This window comes from Nesoenas mayeri, assembly GCF_963082525.1.
Source record: "Nesoenas mayeri genome assembly, chromosome: 33".
Taxonomy (NCBI): Eukaryota; Metazoa; Chordata; class Aves; order Columbiformes; family Columbidae; genus Nesoenas; species Nesoenas mayeri.
This window is the reverse complement of record NC_137573.1, coordinates 499,675-519,362: the sequence shown is the minus strand read 5'-3', so window position 1 is coordinate 519,362 and position 19,688 is coordinate 499,675. Positions and strand designations below refer to the sequence as shown.

General features: G+C 63.3%; 2 protein-coding genes across 23 annotated transcripts in view; both read left to right on the top strand.

The window, feature by feature from the left end:
• The window catches only part of SMG9 (SMG9 nonsense mediated mRNA decay factor), a 16,198-nt gene extending 13,498 nt beyond the window's left edge, over positions 1-2,700 (top strand). For 8 of the 14 annotated variants that reach the window (XM_080361512.1, XM_080361525.1, XM_080361514.1 and 5 more), the window contains one exon: positions 2,248-2,427. In XM_080361512.1, the coding sequence (XP_080217638.1) occupies positions 2,248-2,326 (79 nt within the window). In that variant the 3' untranslated portion in view covers positions 2,327-2,427. Of the gene's footprint in view, positions 1-2,247; positions 2,542-2,567 lie in introns of those variants that run through there. The other 6 variants (XM_080361524.1, XM_080361522.1, XM_080361518.1 and 3 more) reach the window with 2 other exon arrangements.
• ETHE1 (ETHE1 persulfide dioxygenase) lies at positions 2,610-19,688 on the top strand. Of its 9 annotated transcripts, none has more exons than XM_080361504.1 (22): positions 2,610-2,802; positions 2,894-2,986; positions 3,842-3,940; positions 4,720-4,878; positions 5,475-5,549; positions 5,628-5,724; positions 7,433-7,500; positions 8,084-8,520; positions 9,271-9,387; positions 10,072-10,156; positions 10,277-10,325; positions 10,443-10,479; positions 10,563-10,639; positions 11,113-11,203; positions 12,618-12,693; positions 13,932-14,102; positions 14,267-14,411; positions 15,070-15,215; positions 16,653-16,782; positions 17,713-17,802; positions 18,818-18,934; positions 19,587-19,688. In XM_080361504.1, the coding sequence occupies exons 1-22, from the start codon at positions 2,743-2,745 to the stop codon at positions 19,637-19,639; spliced, it is 2,472 nt and encodes an 823-aa protein (XP_080217630.1). In that variant the 5' UTR covers positions 2,610-2,742; the 3' UTR covers positions 19,640-19,688. The 9 variants fall into 9 exon arrangements, 8 of the variants coding, with proteins under 8 accessions (XP_080217630.1, XP_080217629.1, XP_080217631.1 ...); XM_080361503.1 differs by having other exon boundaries at positions 16,653-16,818; XM_080361505.1 differs by lacking the exon at positions 5,475-5,549 and having other exon boundaries at positions 16,653-16,818.

The window sequence follows — 19,688 nt, the reverse complement described above, 5'->3', positions numbered from 1 at the left end:
GGTTTATACTGGGATATACTGGGATATACTGGGAGGGGCTGGGGGGGCACTGGGAGGGGCTGGGATGGACTGGGAGTCACTGCGAGGGTCAATGGGGGGACCCAGGAGTACCCCAGGGACCCAGGGATGAACTGGGAGTCACTGGGAGGGTCACTGGGATGAACTGGGAGGAACTGGGAGGGTCAATGGGATGAACTGGGAGGGTCAATGGGAGTCACTGGGATGAACTGGGAGGGTCAATGGGATGAACTGGGAGTCACTGGGAGGTCAATGGGATGGACTGGGAGGGTCAATGGGGGATATTGGGATGGACTGGGAATCACTGGGAGGGTCAATGAGGGAACTGGGATGGACTGGGATGAACTGGGAGGGTCAATGGGGCACTGGGAGGGTCAATGGGAGTCACTGGGATGGACTGGAAGTCACTGGGAGAGTCAATGGGATGAACTGGGAGGGACTGGGATGAACTGGGAGGGTCAATGGGATGAACTGGGAGGGACTGGGATGAACTGGGAGGGTCAATGGGATGAACTGGGAGGGTCAATGGGGGCACTGGGAGGGTCAATGGGATGAACTGGGAGGGTCAATGGGGATATTAGGAGGGACTGGTTTATGCTGGGAGGGACTGGGGCGCCTGCTGGGGGCGGGGCGGGCGCCCCTGGGGCCCAGCCTGCTCACCCAGAGGAACTGGTACGGACTGGGTTGTACTGGGATATACTGGGATATACTGGGAGGGGCTGGGGGGGCACTGGGAGGGACTGGGATGGACTGGGAGTCACTGGGAGGGTCAATGGGGGGACCCAGGAGTACCCCAGGGACCCAGGGATGAACTGGGAGTCACTGGGAGGGTCACTGGGATGAACTGGGAGGGTCAATGGGAGTCACTGGGATGAACTGGGAGGGTCAATGGGATGAACTGGGAGTCACTGGGAGGGTCAATGGGATGAACTGGGAGGGTCAATGAGAGTCAATGGGATGAACTGGGAGGGTCAATGGGAGTCACTGGGATGAACTGGGAGGGTCAATGGGATGAACTGGGAGTCACTGGGAGGTCAATGGGATGGACTGGGAGGGTCAATGGGGGATATTGGGATGGACTGGGAATCACTGGGAGGGTCAATGAGGGAACTGGGATGGACTGGGATGAACTGGGAGGGTCAATGGGGCACTGGGAGGGTCAATGGGAGTCACTGGGATGGACTGGGAGTCACTGCGAGGGTCAATGGGGGGACCCAGGAGTACCCCAGGGACCCAGGGATGAACTGGGAGTCACTGGGAGGGTCAATGGGATGAACTGGGATGAACTGGGAGAGTCAATGGGAGTCACTGGGATGGACTGGGGAGCACTGGGAGGGTCAATGGGATGAACTGGGAGGGTCAATGGGATGAACTGGGAGAGTCAATGGGAGTCACTGGGATGAACTGGGGAGCACTGGGAGGGTCAATGGGAGTCACTGGAATGAACTGGGAGTCACTGGGAGGGTCAATGGGGGCACTGGGATGGACTGGGATGAACTGGGAGGGTCAATGGGATGAACTGGGGGGGTCAATGGGAGTCACTGGGATGAACTGGGAGTCACTGGGAGGGTCAATGGGATGAACTGAGAGGGTCAATGGGAGTCACTGGAATGAACTGGGAGGGTCAATGGGATGAACTGGGATGAACTGGGAGTCACTGGGGGGGTCAATGGGAGACACTGGGAGGGTCAATGGGATGAACTGGAATGAACTGGGAGGCACTGGGAGGGTCAATGGGATGAACTGGGAGGGTCAATGGGAGTCACTGGGATGAACTGGGAGAGTCAATGGGATGAACTGGGAGTCACTGGGAGGTCAATGGGAGTCAGTGGGAGGGACACTGGGATAAACTGGGAGTCACTGGGAGAGTTAATGGGATGAACTGGAAGAGTCAATGGGGGATATTGGGATGGACTGGGAGTCACTGGGAGGGTCAATGGGAGTCACTGGGAGGAACTGGGGAGCACTGGGAGGGTCAATGGGATGAACTGGGAGGTCGGTGGGGGGTATTGGGAGGGAACTGGGATGAACTGGGATATACTGGGAGGCAACTGGTTTATACTGGGAGGGGGTCAAGGGGAACTGGGATAGACTGGGATGGACTGGGACGGTCAATGGGGGGCACTGGGATGAACTGGTTTATACTGGGAGGCCACACCTGCACCCGTACTGGTCCATACTGGTCCATACTGGCCATACTGGTCCATACTGGTCCATACTGGTCCATAGGTTCCATTACGCCGCCCGGATCTGGGACGGGGTGAAGAAATCGTCGGCACTGGCCGAATACGGGCGGTTACTGGGCTGAACTGGCGGGACCCAGGCGTCCGGGAGGGACCCAGGCGTCCGGGAGGGACCCAGGCGTCCGGGACCAATAAACCGCCTCGTTCCGGGGTTCTAATTACTTTATGAATGTGTTAATTGTTTTCCCCAGTCTTTAATTAACCCCCCGACCCCTAATTACCCCCCCAATGATCATTAATTAACCCACGGGGTCGTTAATGACCGCTAATTGCTCTGAATTCCCACTGCGCATGCGCGCTGCGAAGGCGCGAAACCCTGGCGGACCGCTCACCACCGAGCCCGGCGGCCCCGCCGCCTAGAGCGGCTCCGCGCAGCGCAACGCATGCGCAGAGCCCGCGGGCGGACTGAATTACCATAGAAAACAAGGCATCCAGAAGGTGCAGAGCGGCTTCCGGAGGCCGCCTGGGCGGTTTCCGGTGCATGGCGGCGATGCCGGAGCTGCGCTTCAAACGCGTCGTGTCCGTAACGAGCGCGGATCCGGTAACGAAAAGCGGGGAAAACGGGCAAAAATGGGCGAAATGAGGGGAAATGGGGGGAGTGGAAGCGAACGTGGCGGCTCCGCTGCCCCCAGCGCCACCCGGCGGAGAATCTGCTGCAGCCCGAGCGCGGCGGGCGCTGGAGGGCGGGAAAGGCCGGGGAGAAGCGGATCAGCGCCGAGCTGGAGGTGAGGGCCGGACGCCTGGGTCCCTTGGGGCACTCCTGGGTCCCTCCCGAACTCCTGGGTCCCTTGGGGCACGCCTGGGCCCCTCCTGAAGTCCTGGGGCACTCCTGGGTCCCTTCCCGAACTCCTGGGTCCCTTAGGGCACTCTTGGGTCCCTCCTGATGTGCTGGATCCCTTGGGGCACTCCTGGGTCCCTCCCGAACACCTGGGTCCCTCCCGAACGCCTGGGTCCCTCCCAGACGCCTGGGTCCCTCCCGAACTCCTGGGTCTCTTGGTGCACTCCTGGGTCCCTCCTGATGTGCTGGGTCCCTTGGGGCACTCCTGGGTCCCTCCCGAACGCCTGGGTCCCTTGGGGCACACCTGGGCCCCTCCTGAAGTCTTGGGGCACTCCTGGGTCCCTTCCCGGATGCCTGGGTCCCTTCCCGGATGCCTGGGTCCCTTGGGGCACGCCTGGGTCCCTTGGGGCACTCCTAGGTCCCTTCCCGAACTCCTGGGTCTCTTGGGGCACTCTTGGGTCCCTTCCCGAACTCCTGGGTCCCTCCTGCTGTGCTGGGTCCCTTGGGGCACTCCTGGGTCCCTCCTGATGTGCTGGGTCCCTTTGGGCACGCCTGGGTCCCTTCCTGAACTCTTGGGTCCCTTGGGGCACTCCTGGGTCCCCTCCTGGACGCCTGGGTCCCCTTCTTGAACTCTTGTTTCCCTGGGGCACTCCTGGGTTCCTCCCCGAACTCCTGGGTCCCTCCCCAAACCCCTGTCTCCCCGGGGCACTCCTAGGTCCCTTCCCCGAACTCCTGGGTCCCTCCCCAAACCCCTGTCTCCCTGGGGCACTCCTGGGTCCCTCCCGGACGCCTGGGTCCGCAGCTGGAGGGGGAGGGGCCCATCCACTCCGTTCACATCGGCAACGACGGCTCCGCCTTCGTGGAGCTTCTGGTGGGAAAAGCTGCCGGCGGCGACTTCCAGGTGACCTTGACCTCCCCCTGACCCTTGACCTTGACCTCCCCATGACCCCATGACCCTTGACCTCCCCGTGACCCCTCCCCTTGGCCTTGACCTCCCTGTGACCCCGTGACCCTTCCCATTGACCTTGACCTCCCCGTGACCCTTGACCTCCCCGTGACCACGTGACCCTTGACCTTGACCTCCCCGTGACCCTGTGACCCTTGGCCTTGAGCCCCCTGTGACCCCGTGGCCCTTGGCCTTGACCCCCTGTGACCCTGTGACCCCTCCCCTTGGCCTTGACCTCCCTGTGACCTCGTGACCCTTGGCCTTGACCCCCCGTGACCCCTGACCCTTGGCCTTGACCTCCCTGTGACCCCATGACCCTTGGCCTTGACCTCTCCATGACCCTTGGCCGTGACCTCCCCATGACCCCTCCCCTTGACCTTGACCTCCCCGTGACCCCATGACCCTTGGCCTTGACCTCCTGTGACCCCTGACCCTTGGCCTTGACCTCCCCGTGACCACGTGACCCTTGACCTTGACCTCCCCGTGACCCTGTGACCCTTGGCCTTGACCCCCCTGTGACCCTGTGACCCTTGGCCTTGACCCCCTTGTGACCCCATGACCCCTCTCCTTGACCTTGACCTCCCCGTGACCCCATGACCCTTGGCCTTGACCTCCCCATGACCCTTGGCCGTGATCTCCCCATGACCCCTCCCCTTGGCCTTGACCTCCCTGTGACCCCATGACCCCTCCCCTTGACCTTGACCTCCCCGTGACCCCGTGACCTTTGCCCCCAGGTGCTGCTGCCCACGGCCGCCTTCCTGTCGCCCAATGAGAGCCGGGTGGGGGCGGAGCTTGGGCGGGTGCGGCTCTTCGGGCCCCAATCGCTGGTGAGGGGCGTGGCCGAGGAGCGCTGGGACCGCGTCCGATTGGTCTGCACCCAACCCTACTGCCAGGTGGGCGGGGCCCGGACGCCTGGGTCCCTTGGGGCACTCCTGGGTCCGCTGGGGCACTCCTGGGTCCCCTCCCGCACTCTGGGGTCTCTGGGGCACTCCTGGGTCCCTCCCAAACTTCTGGGGTACTCCTGGGTCCCCTCCCGGACGCCTGGGTCCCGCCATGGGCTGGGAGGGATACTGGGAGCACTGAGATGTTACTGGGAATCCCCGAACACCTGGGTTCCTTGGGGTACTCCTGGGTCCCTCCTGAACTCCTGGGTCCCCTCCTCGGATGCCTGGGTCCTTTGGGGTACTCCTGGGTCCTTCCCCAAACTCATGGGTCCCTCCCGAACTCCTGGGTCCCTTGTGGCACTCCTGGGTCCCTCCTGACCTCCTGTGTCCCTCCCGAACTCCTGGGTCCCCCATACCCCCATAACTCATGTCTTCCCCGGACGCCTGGGTCCCTCCCGAACTCCTGGGTCCCCCATAGCTCATGTTGCCCCCGGACACCTGGGTCCCTGGGGTATTCCTGGGTCCCTCCCGGACGCCTGGGTCCCCCATAACTCGTTTTCCCTCCCGGACGCCTGGGTCCCTCCCGGACGCCTGGGTCCCCACAGACCCGCCCTTTCGGTCTGGCCTTCGTCCGGCTCTTCTCGTCCCCCGACGACGCCCCCGCCGGCCCCTCCCCCCCCGTGAGTCTCACCCCCCCACGACCCCTCCCCCTCCCGTGACCTTTGACCTCTGACCTCTGCCCCCGCCCCTCCCCCCAGAGCCGCCGCCTCGGCCCCTTCAAGCTGCGCGAGGGGGGGTCGAGCCCCCCCCGCCCCCCCGGAGCCCTGTTCTACCAGCGCCCCTCCCCCACCGCAGGTCAGCCCCGGACGCCTGGGTCCCTTTTGGGGGGGTTCCCCGGACGCCTGGGTCCCTTGTGTGGGAGGGTCCCCGGACGCCTGGGTCCCTTTTTGAGAGGGTTCCCCGGACGCTTGGGTCCCTTCTGGTGGGGGTTCCCCGGACGCCTGGGTCCCTCCCAGACACCTGGGTCCCTTTTTGGGGGGGTTCCCCGGACGCCTGGGTCCATTTTGGAGGGGGTTCCTCGGACGCCTGGGTCCCTTTTGGTGGGGGGTTCCCCGGACGCCTGGGTCCCTTGTAGGGGAGAGTCCCCGGACACCTGGGTCCCTTTTGTGGGGGGGGTCACCAGACGCTTGGGTCCCTTGTGGGGGAGGGTCCCCGGACACCTGGGTCCCTTTTGGGGGGGTCACCGGACACCTGGGTCCCTTTTGGGGGGATTCCCCGGACGCCTGGGTCCCTTTTGTGGGGGGGGTCCCCCGGACGCCTGGGTCCCTCCCAGACACCTGGGTCCCTTCTGGTGGGGGGTTCCCCGGACGCCTGAGTCCCTTTTGGGGAGGGTCCCCGGACACCTGGGTCCCTTCTGGTGGGGGGTTCCCCGGACGCCTGGGTCCCTTTTGGGGAGGGTCCCCGGATGCCTGGGTCCCTTCTGGTGGGGGTTCCCCGGACGCCTGGGTCCCTCCCGGACACCTGGGTCCCTTTTGAGGGGGGTTCCCCGGACGCCTGGGTCCCTTTTGTGGGGGGGGGTCCCCCGGACGCCTGGGTCCCTCCCGGACACCTGGGTCCCTTCTGGTGGGGGGTTCCCCGGACGCCTGGGTCCCTTTTGGGGAGGGTCCCCGGATGCCTGGGTCCCTCCCGGACACCTGGGTCCCTTTTGGGGAGGGTCCCCAGACACCTGGGTCCCTTTTGGTGGGGGGTTCCCCGGACGCCTGGGTCCCTTTTGGGGGGGGTCCCCGGATGCCTGGGTCCCTTTTGTGGGGGGGGTCACCGGACGCCTGGGTCCCTTTTCGGGGAGGGTCCTCGGATGCCTGGGTCCCTTTTTGGGGGGGGTCACCGGACGCCTGGGTCCCTTTTTGGGGGGGTCACCGGACACCTGGGTCCCTTTTGGGGGGGTCACCGGACACCTGGGTCCCTTTTGGGGGGATTCCCCGGACGCCTGGGTCCCTTTTGTGGGGGGGGTCCCCTGGACGCCTGGGTCCCTCCCGGACACCTGGGTCCCTTCTGGTGGGGGGTTCCCCGGACGCCTGAGTCCCTTTTGGGGAGGGTCCCCGGACACCTGGGTCCCTTCTGGTGGGGGTTCCCCGGACGCCTGGGTCCCTCCCGGACACCTGGGTCCCTTTTGAGGGGGGTTCCCTGGACGCCTGGGTCCCTTTTGGGGAGGGTCCCCGGACGCCTGGGTCCATTTTGGAGGGGGTTCCCCAGACACCTGGGTCCCTTTTGGGGGGGGGTCACCGGACGCCTGGGTCCCTTTTGGGGGGGGTCCCCGGATGCCTGGGTCCCTTTTGTGGGGGGGGTCACCGGACGCCTGGGTCCCTTTTCGGGGAGGGTCCTCGGATGCCTGGGTCCCTTTTTGGGGGGGTCACCGGACGCCTGGGTCCCTTTTTGGGGGGGTCACCGGACACCTGGGTCCCTTTTGGGGGGGTTCCCCGGACGCCTGGGTCCCTTTTGTGGAGGGGTCCCTCCTGGACGCCTGGGTCCCTCCCGGACGCCTGGGTCCCCTCTCTCCCCGCAGCCCCTCCCCCCCCGGCCCCACCTGGTCCCAGTTTCGCCGTCGCCGCCCTCGGAGGCTCCGCCCACAAGGTAGGACACGCCCCCTCATTGGCCCCGCCCCCTCATTGGCCACGCCCCCATTGGGGGACCCAGGCATCCGGGATGGATCAATTGCCTCATTCTTGGCCTCTAATTAATCCCTTGGGGTGTTAATTACCCCTCCCCCTGTGTCTTAATTACCCCCCCCAGCCCTTAATTAACACCCCAGCCCCTAATTACCCCCCCAAGACTCTTAATTACCCCCCAAGAATCTTAATTCTTTCCCCTTAGCTCACTAATTACCCCCCAGGAGTGTTAATTATTCCCCTCCCACTGTCCTAATTGCCTTTCCCGGCCTTTAATTACCCCCCAAGATCATTAATTACCATCCCCAGCCCCTAATGATCTCCTATGAGGTGTTAATTAGTCTATTAAGGGTCTTAATTACCCCAAAGAGCTCTTAATTGTTCCATTAAGCATCTTTATAATTGATGCTAATTAGTCTCTAAGGGCTTAATTATTGATCGAGACGTATTAATTAACCCCTTAATGGCCTTAATTACCCCCCTAAGGGCTTTAATTACCTCTCCACACCCTAATTAACTACTAATTAACACCAATTACTAATTAACAGGCCGCCAAGCGTCGCTCGTCCCCCAAAACCAATGGAAAAGCTTCAAAAGTGCCCAAAACCACCCGGACGCCTGGGTCCCCGTCCCGGACGCCTGGGTCCCCTCCTCGGACGCCTGGGTCCTCCCGGACGCCTGGGTCCCCTCCTCGGACGCCTGGGTCCTCCCGGACGCCTGGGTCCCCTCCTCGGACGCCTGGGTCCTCCCGGACGCCTGGGTCCCCATCCAAGACAGCTGGATCTTCCCGGACGCCTGGGTCCTCCCGGACGCCTGGGTCCCCTCCCTGGACGCCTGGGTCCCCGTCGGGGGGCCCGATCCTGGCGGGGGTGGTGCTGGTGCTGAGCGGGTTCCAGAACCCCCTGAGGAGCCAATTGCGTGAGGCCGCGGCCGAGCTGGGCGCCGCCTACAGCCCTGATTGGACGGCCCGGAGCACCCACCTGGTGTGAGTGGACACGCCCACCCGAGGGACCCAGGAGTGCCCCGAGGGACCCAGGAGTGCCCCAAGGACATGGGAGTGTGGGAGGGACCCAGGAGTGCCCCAGGGGACATGGGAGTGTGGGAGGGACCCAGGAGATCCCCAAGGGACCCAGGAGTGCCCCGGGGATGTGGGAGTGTGGGAGGGACCCAGGAGTGCCCCGAGGGACCCAGGAGTGCCCCAAGGACATGGGAGTGTGGGAGGGACCCAGGAGTGCCCCGAGGGACCCAGGAGTGCCCCAGGGACAGGGGAGCTCTGGAGGGGACCCAGGAGTTCGAGAGGGATTCAAATGGGGGACCCAAGGGTGCAGGAGGGACCCAAATAAGGGACCCAGGAGTTCTAGGGGGAAGTCAAATGGGGGACCCAGGAGTCCGGGAGGGACCCAGGAGTTCAGGAGGGACCCAGGAGTACCCCAGGGACCCAGGAGTACCCCAGAGACTCAGGAGTTCGGGAGGGGAACCAGGAGTTCGGGAGGGACCCAGGAGTACCCCAGGGACCCAGGCATTTGGGAAGGACCCAGGAGTGCCCCAGAGACCCAGGAGTTCGGGAGGGGACCCAGGAGTGCCCCAGAGACCCAGGAGTTCGGGAGGGGACCCAGGAGTTCGGGAGGGGACCCAGGAGTTCGGGAGGGACCCAGGAGTTCGGGAGGGGAACCCAGGCGTCCAAGAGGGACCCAGGCGTCCAAGAGGGACCCAGGCGTCCGGTTGCCCCCCCCAGGGCCGCGTTCCCCCGCACCCCCAAGGCCGCGGCCGCTCGTTCCGGGGGGGGATTCGTGGTGGGACCCGCCTGGATCTGGGACTGTCGGCGGCTGCAGCGGCGCCTGGACGAGAGACCGTGAGACACGGCCACGCCCACCCCGGCCACGCCCACCCCGGCCACGCCCACCCCAGGCTCCGCCCACCCCAGTCATTCCCACCCCATTCCCTCCCACCCCATTCACACCCATTGGGGCCCATACAGTGGGGTCTATTGAGGGTTAATGGGAGGCCAAGCCCACCAGGGAGTGGTCCCAGGGAGGCCCCGCCCACCCCTGGCCACGCCCACCCCCTGGCTCCGCCCACCCCATTCATTCCCACCCACATTCACTCCCACCCCACTCACTCCCATTGGGGCCCATAGAATGGGGTCTATTGAGGGTTAATGGGAGGCCACGCCCACCAGGGGGTGGTCACATGGAGGCTCCGCCCACCCCTGGCCCCGCCCACCCCAGGCTCTGCCCACCCCATTCACTCCCACCCCATTCACTCCCACCCCATTCACTCCCATTGGGGCCCATACAATGGGGTCTATTGAGGGTTAATGGGAGACCACGCCCCCTTTGGGAGGGGCTTGATGAGGCCACGCCCACCCCATTTAAAGCCATTGGGGCCCCTAGGGCTGAGGAAACGGGGGGGGGGAGGGAGGGGGGAGCGGAGGCCACGCCCACCGGGAATGCTGCACCCCATTGGCTGGGAGGGGGTTGTGGCCACGCCCACTGGGGGGGGGTGTGTGTGTCCCAATTGGCTCCTCCCCCTTCAGGTACCTCCTGAATGGCTCCGCCTCTTCCGGCAGTGAGGGGGAGGGGCCAGAGGAAGCCCCGCCCACCAACAGCCCCGCCCGCAAGGTACGCACAGGGCCCGGACGCCTGGGTCCCCTCCCGGACGCCTGGGTCCCTGGGGAACTCCTGGGTCCCTCCCGGACGCCTGGGTCCCTTCCTCACCCCTCCCCCTTTTCTCTCTTTCAGGCTCCTCCCCCATCGGACCCCGTGACCCCTGTGACCTCTGACCCCCCGGGTAGGACACGCTGCCCCCTCCCCCCTCCTCAGAAAAGGGACCCAGGCGTCCGGGAGGGACCCAGGAGTTCCCCAGGGACCCAGGCGTCCGGGCATCACCCATCCCCCTCCCTTCCAGGTTCTGATTCGGACGATGACAACGACCAATCAGAGGAGTGAGTGGGCGGGGCCTGGGTCCCTGGGGCACTCCTGGGTCCCTCCCGGACGCCTGGGTCCCCTCTCACCCCTCCCCCCGCAGGGATGATCCCTACGGAGGCTCCACCGAGGAAAACAGCGAAGAGGAGGGGGAGGAGCAGCCCATCCCCCCCCTGCCCGGTACGGCCGGACGCCGGGGTCCCTGGGGCACTCCTGGGTCCCTGGGGCACCCATGGGTCCCTTGGGCTTTTCCAGGGGCACTCCTGGGTCCCTTGGGGCATTCCTGGTTCCCCCTGAACTCCTGGGTCCATTGGGGCACTCCCGGGTCCTTGGGGCACTCCTGGGTCCTTGGGGCACTCCAGGGTCCCTCCCAAACTCCTGCGTCCCTTTGGGGCACTCCTGGGTCCCCTCCCGAACTCCTGGGTCCCTTGGGGCACTCCTGGGTCCCTCCTAGAACTCCTGGGTCCCTCCCAAACTCCTGTGTCCCCTGGGGCACTCCTGGGTCCCTCTCAAACTCCTGTGTCCCTTGGGGCACTCCTGGGTCCCTCCCAGAACTCCTGGGTCCCTCCCAAACTCTTGAGTCCCCCTTGGGGCACTCCTGGGTCCCTTGGGGCACTCCTGGGTCCCTCCCGAACGCCTGGGTCCCTGGGCAGATTTCTTCCAGCACCAGAGCTTCTTCTTCCACGGGGAGCTGCCGGCGGGGGAGGGGCGGCTGCTGCGGCGCTACGTGGTGGCGTTCGGGGGGTGAGCCACTGGTTGGACTGGTTTATACTGGTTTATACTGGTTAGACTGGTTTATACTGGGATATATTGGGTTATACTGGGTTATACTGGTTAGACTGGTTTATACTGGGATATATTGGGTTGTACTGATTTATACTGGTTTTTACTGGTTATACTGGCTTATACTGGTTGTACTGGGATATACTGGGTTGTACTGGGATATACTGGGTTATACTGGTTGTACTGGGTTATACTGGGATATACTCGGTTGTACTGGTTTATACTGGTTTATACTGGTTATACTGGCTTACACTGGCTTATACGGGTTATACTGGGTTATACTGGGTTATACTGGTTGTACTGGGTTGTACTGGGTTATACTGGGATATACTCGGTTGTACTGGTTTATACTGGTTATACTGGCTTACACTGGCTTATACAGGTTATACTGGGTTATACTGGGTTATACTGGTTGTACTAGGTTGTACTGGGTTATACTGGGATATACTCGGTTGTACTGGTTTATACTGGTTTATACTGGTTATACTGGCTTACACTGGCTTATACAGGTTATACTGGGATATACTGGGTTGTACTGGGTTGTACTGGGTTGTACTGGGTTATACTGGGATATACTCAGTTGTACTGGTTTATACTGGTATATACTGGTTATACTGGCTTACACTGGCTTATACAGGTTATACTGGGTTGTACTGGGTTGTACTGGGTTGTACTGGGTTGTACTGGGTTATACTGGCTTATACTGGTTATACTGGGATATACTGGGATATACAGGTTTATACTGGGTTATACTGGTTATACTGGGATATATTGGGTTATACTGGTTTATACTGGGGTATAGTGGTTTATAACGGTTATACTGGGATATATGGGGTTATACTGGTTTATACTGGGGTATACTGGTTTATACCAGTTATACTGGGATATATGGGGTTATACTGGGTTATACCGGTTATACTGAGATATACTGGGTTATAGTGGGTTATACTGGTTGTACTGGGATATACTCGGTTGTACTGGGTTATACTGGGTTATACTGGTTATACTGGGTTATACTGGTTGTACTGGGTTGTACTGGGATATACTGGGTTATACTGGGTTGTACTGAGTTGTACTGGTTATACTGGGATATACAGGTTTATACTGGGTTATAGTGGGATATATTGGGTTATACTGGTTTATACTGGGTTATACCGGTTATGCTGGGATATACTGGTTATACTGGGTTGTACTGGGATACATTGGGTTATACTGGGATATACTGGTTATACTGGGAGGGTCAATGTGAGGGAACTGGGATGAACTGGCCCATACTGGTCTGTAATGGTCCATACTGGTTTATACTGGTCTGTACTGGTCCATACTGGTTTATACTGGTCTGTACTGGTCCATACTGGTTTATACTGGTCGGCAGGTCCGTGTCCCCGTACATGAGCGACTCGGTGACCCACGTGGTGACGTCACAGGATTGGGACCCGGCCTTCGATGAGGTGGGTGGGGCCCGGACGCCTGGGTCCCTCCCCGGACGCCTGGGTCCCTCCCCCGGACGCCTGGGTCCCTCCCCCGGATGCCTGGGTCCCCTCTGGAACTCCTGGGTCCCTTGGGGCACTCCTGGGTCCCTTCCTGAACTCCTGGGTCCCTTGGGGTACTCCTGGGTCCCTTGGGGTACTCCTGGGTCCCCTCTGGAACTCCTGGGTCCCTTGGGGCACTCCTGGGTCCCTCCCGATCTCCTGGGTCCCCTGGTGGGGGGGCGGGGGGTGTGGACTCAACCAAGGGGGCGTGTCCTGACCTTGGCCCCGCCCCCAGGCGCTGGAGCTCCGCCCCTCGCTGACCTTCGTGCGTCCCCATTGGCTGCGGCTCTGCGGGGAGCAGCAGCGCCCCCTGCCGGCCCAGCCATTCGCCGTGCACCCGTGACGTCATCATGACGTCATCACGACGTCATCAACACCCCCACCCCCCCCCTCAGCTCCAGTTTGGGGCGTTTTGTGCTGAAATAAAGCAGTTTTGGGTCAATAAACACAGGGTGGGGTCCACCTTGGGGGGTGTTGCCCCTTGAAGAGGCGTCGCCCCTTTAAGAGCGGCGCTGTTTGGGGTGGGGTCTGCCCTGAAGGGTGTGTTGCCCTTTTAAGGAGCATTGCCCCTTTAAGAGTGTCCCCACTTAGTGTGTTGCCCCTTTAAGAGGCTTTGCCGCTTTAAGAGTGGCCCCACTAATAGGGCGTTGCCACTTTAAGAGGCGTTGCCACTTTAAGAGTGGCCCCACTGAGTGTGTTGCCCCTTTAAGAGGCGTTGCCGCTTTAAGAGTGGCCCCACTAATAGGGCGTTGCCACTTTAAGAGGCGTTGCCGCTTTAAGAGGGATCGCCGCTTTAAGCGTGTCCCCACTTAGGGCGTTGCCCTTCTAAGAGGCGTTGCCGCTTTAAGGGTGTCCCCACTAATAGGGCGTTGCCACTTTAAGAGGCGTTGCCGCTTGAAGACTGGCCCCACTAAGAGGCCATTGCCCTTTTAAGAGGCGTTGCCCCTTTAAGAGGGATCGCCGCTTTAAGCGTGTCCCCACTTAGGGCGTTGCCCTTTTAAGAGGCGTTGCCGCTTTAAGGGTGTCCCCACTAATAGGGCGTTGCCACTTTAAGAGGCGTTGCCGCCTTAACATTGTCCCCACTATGGGCGTCGCCCCTTTAAGAGGCGTCGCCCCTTTAAGCCTCGTTCCCACTAAGGGGGCGTCGCCCCTTTAAGAGGCGTCGCCGCTTTAAGGCGCGGGCCCCACTCCGCCCCCGGCTCTTAAAGGGCCCGCGCGCTCCCGGAAGCGCCGTTCCCGCCATGTTTTCCCGCCGCGTTGCCCGCGCGGTCGCGATCGCGCGCTCTGTCGCGACAGGACCTGCCGACCGGAAGTTGCTGCTCAGACAGGTGGGGGCGGGGCCCGGACGCCTGGGTCCTCATAGGGGGGAGTTGGGGGGGGGGGGGGGGGGGGTCATCGCGGGGTCACCCGGACGCCTGGGTTCGCTATGGGGGGAGGGAGGGGGAAGGGGGGGACCCAAGCGTTCGGGAGGGACCCAGGCGTCCGGGCGCAGCTGTTCGAGCCCGTGTCCTGCACGTACACTTACGTCATCGCCGACGCGCGGTCACGTGACGCCGTGGTGATCGATCCCGTCCTGGAAACGGCGCCGCGAGACCTGAAGCTGCTGCGCGAGCTCGGGCTGCGCGTGCGCTGGGCAGGTGCGCCGGACGCCTGGGTCCCTCCCGAACTCCTGGGTCCCTCCCGAACGCCTGGGTCCCTCCCGAACGCCTGGGTCCCTCCCGAACTCCTGGGTCCCTCCTGAACTCCTGGGTCCCTTGGGGCACTCCTGGGTCCCTCCCTGAACTCCTGGGTCCCTTGGGGCACTCCTGGGTCCCCTCCCGAACTCCTGGGTCCCTCCCTGAACTCCTGGGTCCCTCCCGAACTCCTGGGTCCCTCCCGAACTCCTGGGTCCCCTCCCGAACTCCTGGGTCCCTCCCGAACTCCTGGGTCCCTTGTGGCACTCCTGGGTCCCTCCCGAACTCCTGGGTCCCCTGAACTCCCATGTTCCCTCAACCCCCAAATCCCAATTGGGAGCCTCGAACCGGCCGTTTGACCCCCATTTGCCTCGGTGTAACGTCACTTCCGGCCTCCCAGGCGCCTCGGTGCCACCTCTAAACCTCCCCCCCTCTGCCCCCGCGACCCCGAACTTTGGTTCCGCCCGGAACTTTCGTTCTTCCCCGAACTCCTGGGTCCCTCCCGCACTTCTGGGTCCCTCCCCGAACTCCTGGGTCCCTCCCGCACTCCTGGGTCCCTCCCCGAACTCCTGGGTCCCCTCTCGGACTCCTGGGTCCATTGGGGCACTCCTGGGTCCCTCAGTGAACACGCACGTGCACGCGGATCACGTGACGGGCACGGGCTCGCTCCGATTGGCTCTCTCCTGCTCAACCGCCATTTCCGGCGCCAGCGGCGCCCGCGCGGACCGGCTGCTGGGGGGCGGGGACGAGCTGCGATTCGGTGCCTTTGTGAGTGGGGGCGGGGCCAGCGGGGGGCGGGGCTTCGGGGGGGAGGGGCCAAAGAGGGAGGGGCTGCTGGAGTGAGGGAGCGGGAGGGGGGAGGGGCCATGGGGGAGGGGCCAACTGGGGGCGGGGCTTCGGGAGTGGGGGAGGGGCAGCAATAGGGGGTGGGGATTCCAGGATGGGGGAGGGGTTTATTGGGGTGGGGGCACTCCTGGGTCCATTGGGGCACTCCTGGGTCCATTGGGGCACTCCTGGGTCCCTTTTGGGGCACTCCTGTGTCCCTTTTAGGGGTTTTTTGGGGCACTCCCAGGTCCCATGTGGGGCACTCCTGGGTCCATTTTGGGGCATTCCTGGGTCCCTTTTGGGGCACTCCTGGGTCCCTTTGGGTGGTTTTGGGGGCGCTCCTGGGTCCCTTTTGGGGCACTCCTGGGTCCCTTTTGGAGCACTCCTGGGTCCCTTTTGGGGCACTCCCAGGTCTCTTTTGGGGCACTCCTGGGTCCCTTTTGGGGCACTCCCGGGTCCCTTTTGGAGCACTCCTGGGTCCCTTTTGGGGTACTCCCAGGTCTCTTTTGGGGCACTCCTGGGTCCATTTTGGGGCACTCCCAGGTCTCTTTTGGGGCACTCCTGGGTCCCTTTTGGGGCACTCCCGGGTCCATTTTGGGCACTCCTGGGTCCCTTTTGGGACACTCCTGGGTCCCTTGGGGCACTCCCAGGTCTCTTTTGGGGCACTCCTGGGTCCCTTTTGGGACACTCCTGGGTCACTTTTGGGGCACTCCTGGGTCCCTTTTGGGGCACTCCCAGGTCTCTTTTGGGGCACTCCTGGGTCCCTTTTGGGGCACTCCTGGGTCCCTTTTGGAGCACTCCTGGGTCCCTTTTGGGGCACTCCCGGGTCTCTTTTGGGGCACTCCTGGGTCCCTTTTGGGGCACTCCTGGGTCCCTTTTGGGGCACTCCCGGGTCCCTTTTGGAGCACTCCTGGGTCCCTTTTGGGGCACTCCTGGGTCCCTTTTGGGACACTCCTGGGTCCATTTTGGGGCACTCTTTGGTCCCTTTTGGGGCACTCCTGGGTCCTTTTTGGGGCACTCCTGGGTCCCTTTTGGGGCACTCCTGGGTCCCTTTTGGGGCACTCCCAGGTCTCTTTTGGGGCACTCCTGGGTCCCTTTTGGGGCACTCCTGGGTCCATTTTGGGCACTCCTGGGTCCCTTTTGGGGCACTCCTGGGTCCCTTGGGGCACTCCTGGGTCCCTTTTAGGGCACTCCTGGGTTCATTTTGGGGGTTTTTGGGGCACTCCTGGGTCCCTTTGGGTGGTTTTTGGGGCACTCCTGGGTCCCTTGGGGCACTCCTGGGTCCATTGGGGCACTCCTGGGTCCATTTTGGGGCTGTTTGGGGGCACTCCTGGGTCCCTTGGGGCACTCCTGGGTCCATTGGGGCACTCCTGGGTCCAGGCTCTGCACGTGCGCCCCACCCCCGGCCACACCCCCGGCTGCATCACCCTCGTTCTGGACGACCAATCAGCGGCTTTCACGGGGGACGCGCTGCTGATCCGCGGCTGCGGACGGACGGACTTCCAGCAGGGTGGGACAGACGGACTGGGGATACTGGTTTATACTGGTTGATACTGGGAGGGTCATTGGGAGTCACTGGGAGGCACTGGGAGGTCACTGGGAGGTCAATGGGAGGGACTGGGATGGACTGGGAGGGGATGGGAATGTACTAGGGGGTCACTGGGATGAACTGGAATGGACTGGGAGGAACTGGGAGGGTCAATGGAGTCACTGGGATGAACTGGGAGGTTCCTCTAAGTGATACTGGGATGAACTGGGAGGAACTGGGAGGGTCAATGGAGGTCACTGGAATGAACTGGGAGGTCCCTCTAAGTGATACTGGGATGAACTGGGATGAACTGGGAGTCACTGGGAGGGTCAATGGGATGAACTGGGAGGGTCAATGGGGGTCACTGGGATGAACTGGGAGTCACTGGGAGGGTCAATGGGATGAACTGGGAGGGACTGGGATGAACTGGGAGTCACTGGGAGGGTCAATGGGATGAACTGGGAGCACTGGGAGGTCCCTCTAAGTGATACTGGGATGAACTGGGAGGAGATTGGAATGTACTGGGGGGGGTCACTGAGATGAACTGGGATGGACTGGGGGGGGTCACTGGGATGAACTGGGATGAACTGGAGGTCACTGGGATGAACTGGAAGTCACTGGTGATACTTGGTTCACTGGGGGGCAATGGGGAGGAGAATGGAATAGCGGTTGCCATGGTGACCGCTCGCCATAGCAACGGCTGTTCCGTGCTGCCCCCCTGCTCAGTTCGCTATTGGGGGGGGGGGGTGTATACACATGACTAGAACTGCGGTTGCCATGTCAACCGCTGATCCGGGCTGCCCCCCCCGATTGGTTGAGTATGGGGGGGGGGTGAATGGGGATAGCAGGTGCTCGGTTGCCATGGTGCCCCCCCCGTTGCCATGGTAACCGTTGCCATGGTAACCGCCGCAGGCTGCCCCCGCACCCTCTACCGCTCCATCCATGAACAAATCTTCACTTTGCCCGAAACCTGTTACATTTACCCCGGACACGACTATTGCGGTGGGGACCCAGGAGTGCCCCAGGGACCCAGGAGTTCCGGGGGTGGGGGGGGAACCTGGGAGTTCGGGAGGGGACCCAGGAGTTCGGGGGGGGACCCAGGAGTTCGGGAGGGACCCAGGAGTTCGGGGGGGACCCAGGAGTTCGGGAGGGGACCCAGGAGTTCGGGGGGGACCCAGGAGTTCGGGGGGGACCCAGGAGTTCGGAGGGAGGGACCCAGGAGTTCGGGGGGGACCCAGGAGTTCGGGGGGGACCCAGGAGTTCGGGGGGAGGGACCCAGGAGTTCGGGAGGGGGGGATTTGGGGCTTACTCGGGGGATGGGGAGGGACCCAGGAGTTCAGGGAGGGGGGGACCCAGGAGTTCGGGGGGAGGGACCCAGGAGTTCGGGAGGGACCCAGGAGTTCGGGGGGGGACCCAGGAGTTCAGGAGGGACCCAGGAGTTCGGGAGGGAAGGGGGGGAACCCAGGAGTTCGGGAGGGACCCAGGAGTTCGGGATGGACCCAGGAGTTCGGGAGGGACCCAGGAGTTCGGGAGGGACCCAGGAGTTCGGGAGGGGACCCAGGAGTTCGAGATGGACCCAGGAGTTCGGGGGGGACCCAGGAGTTCGGGAGGGACCCAGGAGTTCGGGGGGGGGAAGGGGGGGAACCCAGGAGTTCGGGATGGACCCAGGAGTTCGGGGGGGACCCAGGAGTTCGGGGGGGGACCCAGGAGTTCGGAAGGGGGGGGGGGACGGCACGGGGGACCGAGGAGTTCGGGGGGAGGGACCCAGGAGTTCGGGAGGGGGGGATTTGGGGGTTACTGGGGGGACGGGAAGGGACCCAGGAGTTCGGGGGGGAGGGACCCAGGAGTTCGGGAGGAGGGGATTTGGGGGTTATTGGGGAGATGGGGAGGGACCCAGGAGTTCGGGGGAGCAGATTTGGGGGGTTTGGGGGTTACGGGGGGTCATGGGGGGGTCGATTGGGGATCAGGGGGGGTCGGGGGGTCCTGACCCCTCCCCCCGTCGCCCCTCCCCCCCCAGGTCACACGGTGTCCACGGTGGGGGAGGAGAAGCGGCTGAACCCGCGTCTGACGCTCAGTCCGGACGAGTTCGTGACCGTGATGGACGGGCTGGGGCTGCCCCGCCCCCGCCTCATGGGTAAGCAGGACGCCTGGGTCCCTCCCGGACGCCTGGGTCCCCTCCCGAACTCCTGGGTCCCTCCCGAACTCCTGGGTCCCCTCCCGAACTCCTGGGTCCCTCCCCGAACTCCTGGGTCCCTCCCGAACTCCTGTGTCCCTTTCCCGGACGCCTGGGTCCCCTCCCGAACTCCTGGGTCCCTCCCGAACTCCTGGGTCCCTCCCCGCACTCCTGGGTCCCTCCCGAACTCCTGGGTCCCTCTCGAACTCCTGGGTCCCTCCCCGCACTCCTGGGTCCCTCCCGAACTCCTGGGTCCCTCCCCGAACTCCTGGGTCCCCTCCCGAACTCCTGGGTCCCTCAGAACTCCTGGGTCCCTCCCGAACTCCTAGGTGCCTCCCAAACTCCTGGGTCCCTCCCGAACTCCTGGGTCCCCTCCCGAACTCCTGGGTCCCTCCCGAACTCCTGGGTCCCCTCCCGAACTCCTGGGTCCCCTCCCGAACTCCTGGGTCCCTCCCGAACTCCTGGGTCCCCTCCTGAACTCCTGGGTCCCTCCCGAACTCCTGGGTCCCTTTCCTGGACGCCTGGGTCCTTTCTTGAACTCCTGGGTCCTCCCCTATAATCCCTTTCCCGAACTCCTGGGTCCCCTCTAACCCCGCCCCTTCCCCTCCCCCAGATATCGCCGTTCCCGCCAATCTCCGCTGCGGGATCCAGGATGACGCCGTTTAGCCCCGCCCACAGACTCTGGACACGCCCCCCCCGCCTTCCTGGGTCCCTC